Source organism: Vanellus vanellus, assembly GCF_965231255.1.
Source record: "Vanellus vanellus genome assembly, chromosome: 5".
NCBI lineage: Eukaryota > Metazoa > Chordata > Aves > Charadriiformes > Charadriidae > Vanellus > Vanellus vanellus.
This window is the reverse complement of record NC_138910.1, coordinates 19709508-19717121: the sequence shown is the minus strand read 5'-3', so window position 1 is coordinate 19717121 and position 7614 is coordinate 19709508. Positions and strand designations below refer to the sequence as shown.

The 7614-nt window shown below is 59.5% G+C and overlaps 1 protein-coding gene across 1 annotated transcript; it reads right to left on the bottom strand.

Annotated features, from left to right (window-relative positions):
• Positions 1 to 564: 564 nt before the first annotated feature.
• TBR1 (T-box brain transcription factor 1) lies at positions 565 to 6829 on the bottom strand (the record flags this gene model as incomplete). Its single annotated transcript, XM_082483861.1, has 6 exons — positions 565 to 1411; positions 3545 to 3606; positions 4484 to 4642; positions 5080 to 5201; positions 5531 to 5685; positions 6138 to 6829. The coding sequence occupies 6 exons, from the start codon at positions 6827 to 6829 to the stop codon at positions 565 to 567; spliced, it is 2037 nt and encodes a 678-aa protein (XP_082339987.1).
• Between the last annotated feature and the right edge of the window lie 785 nt (positions 6830 to 7614).

Genomic DNA, 7614 nt, shown 5'->3' with positions numbered 1-7614 from the left:
TACATTTCCAGAGGCATTTAGAAAGTGTTCACCTGGGGAGGGGCGGGGGGAAGAGGGAGCAAAGGGGGAGGGATAAAGAAATTTAAACAGGATCTAAGTTTTGTGACTTAACAATGAAAACAAAAAAAAAAAATCCAAACAAATAAGTAAACGGAACCAAAGAAAAGTAATCGGTTACAATAAATTAAGTACTATGTACAGGCATTTCACAGGCTCTTTTCCCCCACTATTACTGTTATCCCCTAGTATCCATCCGTGGTAAAAGGAAGGAAGCGCTGTACGGTTTGGAGAGAGTCTAAGCATCCTACTTATCAGTGGGTTTCGGAGCGGCGCGGTGCCCCCCGCGCCCCCGGGCCGGGCCGGGGCGGGCAGCGGAGCGGAGCGGGGCGGGGGGGGCGGGGGGGGGCGGGGGCGGCGGCAGCCGCGACTCTGCCTGCCTGCCTGCCTGCCTGCCTGCCTGCCTGCCGGGCCGGGGGTGCGGATGGGGCAGCTAGGGGCGGGGGTCAGTGCGCTAACGCGGAGGAGTTATTGTGCAAAAGGACGGCGGGGCCGGGCGGGCCGCGCCTAGCTGTGCGAGTAGAAGCCGTAGTAGCCGATGTCCTTGGCGCAGGTCTTTTCGCAGTCCCGCTGGGTGAGCACCTCGCTCTTGAGGGGCGAGGAGCTCTCGGACACCGGGGTGTCCGAGGGGGAGATCCGCCTCCTTTTGGCCTGCTCGTAAATCCCAGAATCGGTGGAGTCGATGGACTTAATGGAGGAGGGCGTCTCGATCCAGCTGGAGTCGGACAAATCTTTGGGCTTGGAGTCCTCGGCGCCCGGCAAGGGGGACCGCTCGGGGGCCAGGCTCTCCGCCTCCTCCCCCAGGTAGGGGTTGCCGGCGGCCATGCGGGCCGCCGCCGCCGCGCTGTTGGGCCAGCAGGAGAGGACGGAGCCCGACTTGCTGCAGTACTGCGGGGGGCTGCGCGCCCCCCAGCCCGAGGGGTCGGCGTAGTAGCCCAGCGGCCGCCCGGCGCAGCCGGCCGCCTGCAGCGGCAGCGCCTTGACGCCGGCGGCCGCGTAGGAGAGCAGCGTGGCCGCGTTGCCGGCGAAGTCGGTGGCCGTGTCGTAGGCGGAGGCGGCGAAGTCGAGGCGGTTGTTGGCGGGGGCGACGAACCAGCGCTGCGGCGAGGGGGCCCCCGGGTCCTCGGCTTGCTGTGGGGAGAGCAGCCCGTTGGTGTGGGGCACGCTGCGGTCGGCGCCGGGCCCCGGGCCGGCTCCTGCCCCGGGGTGGAAGCGGGACTTGGCGTAGTTACTCACGAACTGGTCCTGGAGGAAGGAGCCGGCCATGGCGTAGCGGGCCCCGGGCACGATCTGCGAGCGGGGCGAGTCGTTGGGGGAAGGCGTCAGCCGGTCCATGTCGCAGCCCGTGTAGATCCTGCCCAAGAGAAGGGGAGAGAGCTGGGTGCCCGCCGCCGCCCTCCTCGGCGCGGCACCCGGCCGGCCGCGGCCCTCGGGGCAGGGACGGGACGGGACGGGACGGCGGCCGCCACAGACGGCCGCCACAGAGGGCTCCTGCCCTGCCCGGGGCCCTGCGCTCTTCTCCCGGCTCGGCCTCCGGCGCCAGCAGTGCCGAGGGCCTTAACGGGGCAGGGGGAGAAAGGGGGGCGGCCGGGAGAGCAGATCTTTCCGAACCGGTTGGCCGTTCGTCGGCGGGGCCGAGATCCCCTGCTCCGGTGCCAGCCCGGCATCCCAAAGGCGTGAAATCCCGCGCGGGGACACATTGACCGGTCCCGTCATACGCGCAACAGGCAACCCGGTCACTTCCCGCCAACAGCGTGAATGGCAGACTACGGAATTCTATCGGCTGTTTAACACTTATTATTGGGAGTCACAGACGAACCATCAACATTTTACCGAGTTAAATTAAGCTAATCTTTAAACACCTACTGTAGGAAATGTAAAACCAGACGCATCCAGTGTTCCCTGCGTGGCCTATATATAATTCTCCCATGCTGGGCTGCAATTTGCGATTATAAAAACTTTAATGGATGAATAACTACTATCTGTATTTAATTCAGGCTAAAACTGTGCTTTAATTAACCCTCCACGCCTCCTGGAATTTCTTATCCAAAATAAACTTGGCCCTTAAACAAATTCAACGTGCTAGACAACATTGAAGCTTCCCCCTCCCCCCGTCTCCTTTCAAGTGACGCCCTATAAAGTTTTTTTTTTCCTATTAAAAAGAGAAAAGCACTCGTGGCTGGGGCCGAAGGCCGCGCAGCCTGTCTAAAGGCCGCGCATCTTCCTCGCAGAGCCCCCAGAAGAGCGGGCAGGCGCGGATGCCGCCCTCCGCGGCAGCGGGACCGCCGTTCCCCTCCCGGCGGGGCCCGGCTCCCCCGCCGCGACCCCCGCCCGTGGCGGAGAGCCGGTGCTCGGCCCCGGGCCCCTCTCGCACTAGTTCAGGCCTCGGCACCCTCGGACCGAAGTCCCGCTGCTGGGGGATGCTGAACCGCTGTCGGAGTCGAGGGAGACTTAAGCGGGCTCTGAAGATCCGCGCGGGCGTAGGGAGGCCGCTCCCTGCCGCAGTTTAGAGAGGAAAAAGGAGGTTTCCCCTCTCAAAGCCGCAGCCCCGGAGCTTGCAGTGAGGCAGGTGAGCACCAAAGCCGCCCGCCCCCCCGGGGCGTGTGGGCCGCCCTGTGCCCTCCATCTCCCGCCGGCCCGGCCCGGGCAGGGGGGTGCCGGGCGGACCGTGCCCCGGCCCGGGGAAAACCGCAGCGGTCAGAGCCTGTCGGGCCGGGATGTCCCCATTCGGCTCCCGGTGGCCGGCGGGGGGGATCGGGGGCTGACGCCCCCACGGAGCAGCACTCGGGACGGCACCAGCCGCAGCTCCCGTGGGGGGCCACAGCCGGGTGGGACACAGGGCTGAGCCTGGGGACAGACGGACCCGAGGCGGACGGGCAGAGGCAGCACGGGGGCAAACCGCGATTAAAACTTAGGAGGCTTTAGCTCCACCCAGAAGGAAAAAAAAAAAAAATTAAAATCCAACCCCAGAGAAGAACAAAACGAGACGAAGACGTTTTCCTCCGGACACCGGCTCTGCGGAGCCCGGGTCTGTGCAAACCCAGCGGGTTGCTCGGGGGCTCAACCCGGGTTGCTCGGGGGCTGCTTGCGGAGCCCTTGCGCGCAAGTGAAACGGAAACTTGGAAAGGGGCGCAAAGATACGTGCCAGGGATTTAAAAAAAAAAAAAAAAAAAAAAAAAAGACCAACAACAAAATCGCCACAAACGCCAAAGCGAGATGCGGGCTCAGGTGCGGGCAGCGCGGCCCCCGGGCGCGGAGGTGGGCGCAGGGCTGCGCGGAGGGCGGCCGCAGGGACAGCCCCTCCGCGCCCGCGGCCCCGCCGGGAGAGCTTGCGGGTGCCCCCCGCCCCCCGGAGGGCTCTGGGAAAGCCTGATATTACACATTGCCGTGTGAAATGGAGCCAGCCCGCGTCCTAAAGCTTCCCCCCACCCCACCCCGACATGTGTGCGCAGCCGGCAGAAGGGTAATAAAAAGCCGGTTTACTTACGTGTCATAATTGTCTCGGAAGCCTTTTGCGAAAGGGTTGTGGTCTATTTTCAGCTGTGTGATCTAGGGAAAGAGAGGATTTGCATGTTGTGAAAACCTGAAAAAAATATACCCTGCTGCAGCCAACACGTTTTGAAAAGGATCAAGCTTAACTCCAGTCCATCAAATTGCCTTTAAAACGTGAAAAAATAAAGCTTTGGCGTGCTTGTAGATATCGCGGTCTAATTTTCAGATTTACTTTATTGTAAAAAGTACAATAAAATTCAATATTTAACCCCACGTTTTGAGACGTGTCAGTATTCCTACTGCACGGGTAGGAATATATTTAAAACCAGAAATTAGGCAAAGCGTACCGCAGAACGGTAGCTAAGAGTTTACATTTGCATCGAGCAAAATAATTAAAGCCAGAATGCGGACTGAACATATGTCATTTGAAAAAGGGGACACCAGCCTGTAGCGAAGCCAGACCACTCCGAAACGTCGCCAGGCATTAACGAGCTTTTAATTTGAGGAAGTTGCTCCGTCACCCCCGGCGCAATCAATGAGGTTGTTAATTGATCTTTGCAGGCTTAAAGCTTAAGCTAACAGCTTAACAGCTAACTGAGCCGTTTCCGACTGGAAGATAAACGCCGCGGAGAGACGCCCAGCTCCCGGCGGAGCGGCGGGGTCCCCGCCCGGCCTGGCGGGGAGGGCGAGCGGGGCTGCGGGCAGCCCTCGCCGGGCTCCCGGGGCAAACGCGGAGGGGCTCGGGGCTCGCCAGCCTCGACCGGGGCAGAACGGCGCTAAGGGGGAGATAGGCAGCCCCATCGCCCGGCGGCGGAGAGCCGGGGGAGGCAGGGAGGAAAGGATGGAGGGGAGCGGGCGGGCCGGGCCGGCCTCGGCGGGGTCCCTGCAGGGAGCGCGGGCGAACGGGAGTGGGATAAACCGGGGAGCTCTTTACATCGGTGTTCTGGTAGGCGGTGACCGCTATGAACTGGGTCTCGGGGAAGGTGAAGGTCTGCACTCTGCCCGGCTGGTTGGTATCCTCCGTCCCGTCTTCGTTCACTTCCACCACATGCAAGCGGGGCTGGTACTTGTGGAGGGACTGCAAAACCACCATCTGTCAGGCAGAGGAAGAGGAGGGAGGGGGCCGCGGGAAAAGGAGGAAATTAGAACGAGAAGGACGGGGAGAGCGATGCCCGCGGGCGGCGGGGAACGCTGCGCCTCCCCGGGACCCCGCCGCCGTCCCCTCCCGGGACACCACCTCCCCCCCCCCCCCCCCCCCCAGCCCCGCGCCGCCGCCTCCCCGGGACGGCTGCGGGCTCCCCCGGCCACAGCGGGCAGCGGTGTCAGCCTGGGCGACGCGCTCGGAATCGACGAGGCCCGTGGCGAAATGAACGGCAGAGCTTTCCCCCCCACCACCACCCTTTTATTTTCACCTAACGACAGGATCTAAAAAAAAAAAATGTATATATACACGTCCTTTCGGAAACGGCAGGATTTTGCCTGAAGCAATAAAAATAAGTCTGGCGGAGCGTCTGCGTTTCCCCCACTGACCTGCCCGTTGTTGTTTGATGCTCCTTTATTGTTTGTGAGTTTTAGTTTCCCAAAGGAGATTTCCTGGCGCATCCAGTGGGCTCCCGTGTTGGGGGAGTCGGGGTGCATGTACACCCGGTTTCCTAAGCAAAACAACAAAAAACACAACCACATCACAGTTCTCCCGTAGACCCCGGTTCTGCCACTGCAGCAAGCACACGAGGTCGAAGGACACAGTTAAAGTTAGCAGCATTTCACTGCCGAAACTCCCCTTATTTTAACCGAAAAGGATTAAAACAGCGTTTTCCGAACACCTTTTACTTTCTCCTCCACCCTTTTTTTTTTTTTTTTTAAAAAAAAAAGCATTGGCCCATTCTCGTTTCAGAAGTCGCCAGAGCCAGTCCACAAAGGCTTTAATTAATCATTCTCACCTACATATGTGTCGGGAAAAGTGTTAATTGGAGGAACTTGCCTTGTACATTGGTGTCCGCCTTGCCGCAAGGAACCCATTTGCCTCCCTGAAATCTCCAGTGGTTGGGATCCGCCAAAATTACATCCACAAAAATATTGTAGTGAGCCGTGGGGTCGAGACCAGAAATATTAAAACTTAGGAAAGGGAACATGCGCCTATAAAAAAAAAAAAAAAAAAAAGGAAAGGAAAAAAAAAAAGGAAAGAAGGAAAGCAAGCCACCGGCAGCGACAGGCACCCGCGGACGAACCAGCCCGTTGTGCTTCATCCTCGCGGCTCCCGGTAGCGACCGGGAAATAAAAAAAAAATCAAAAGAAACTCCCTCCCCGAAGCGTCGGGCTTTCCGCGGGGAAGGCATGAGGACAGCGGGCAGCGGGCGCGGGGACCCGGGGGGAGGCAGGGAGGGCTGCCCCGGCGGGCACCGGCACCCAGCACCCAGCGCCCAGCGCCCAGCGCAGGGGCCCCGGCGGCGGGCGGGCGGCTCCCCCCGGGGCGGCGGAGGCTCCGGGCGGGCGGCTCCCCCGGGGCGGCGGAGGCTCCGGGCGGCTCCCCCGGCGGAGCCCGGCGGCTCAGCCCCGACACCCGGCGAAGGGTCCGCGCGGTGGCTTACCTCCCCTGCTTCGTGATGATCATCTCCGTCTGGTGCCGGTGAAATTTCAGCCAGAGTGGCCTGTTGCACAGGTAGACCTGAGCCTTGCCGGGAACCAGCCCCGGCTGGGTGGAGGAGAACTGGTAGAAAGGTGCCCCTTGGTAGGAATGGCCATACTGCTGGGGGTAAGGGTAGCCCGCCGTGGGGTAGCCTTGCGGAGAAGAGTTGGACAGGAGGCTGTTATAAGCTCCGTTGGTGATCACAGGATGGTGAGCCATGTAGCGGCTGGGGCTGGCGATGGAGAAGGCTGGGTGAGCAGGTCCATGCTGGCTGGGGTAAGGGAACATGGTACTAGGAGCAGAGGCAGCAGACTGGGGCTGGCTGGACTGAGAGAGCAGATAGCGATCTGCAGCAGATCCATCGAAACTGTGACGAAGCTCAGAGACCCCGTCCAAGACGGGAGAGAGTTTATTTCTCTGGACGTCCCCTGGTGTGTCCTTGGAGTCAGGAAAATTGTCTGTATCTGACTGATTCGTCATCCCCCTGGTAATTTTTTTCAAAGGTGAACTTCTCTCCAGGTTGTCAGTGGTCGAGATAATGGGATGATCATGCAAGGCAAGCTCAGATCCGCCTGCATGTGGGTAACTGCTGCTCACATTGAGAAATTTCTTGGAGAGCATGATAGAGGGAGAAAGACAATGCTCCAGCTGCATAGCTCTAGCACCACAGTAATAACCCTTCAGTCCCTGGATCTGAAAGGGCTCCTTAGTATCAGAAGCTACACATCCTGGGACCCTCACTAGACAGAAAGCACTTCATCCACCAAATGCTTCCCAAACGTTTGATTTACTTTTTTTTTTTTTTTTTTTTTTTTCCCTTCCCTGGGAGAAGAGATTGGCCAATTGACACTATGCAGCAATCAGGAAAGACTCACTTTTGATCTTGCTGCTTGTGGAGAGGATGAAACGGCTTCTGCCATTGGTTAACCGCTGACAGTAATTTAATTAGATAGACATTAATTAGGATAATCACCTGGCTCCTGGTCGCGACGATCATGGCAAATTGAAGGAGATGATTTTATTGTGAGATAGAAGGAAGGGGGAAGGGAAGAGTGTGTTTGCTGTAAGAGCTCATTATTATGTGACCTTTCCAGCTTTTTTTTTTTTTTTTTTTTTACTACGGTTGGAAAATAAATCACCCCCCCTGCGTTTCCCCAAATATTGCGCCCGTGTCCCCCGCTTTTGTGTGCCAGGGAGGAGCGCGGGTGCTTGGGGGCTTAAGGGACCGGCTGCCAGGGGGGCGCCGGGCTGGGCGGCCGCTGCCCTCGGCTCGCTTCCCCCCCCCCCCCGATTTGCCTCCCCTTTCGGGGCGCGCAGCCCCTCTCCCCCCCCTCCACCCTCCCCTGCCCACCCGTGCCTGCTTTCGCGGGGGGAAAATACACCCTGCGTCCCCGCTGGCAGCGACCGCGTTATCATCATCTCTTTTAAGTTCTGAAATA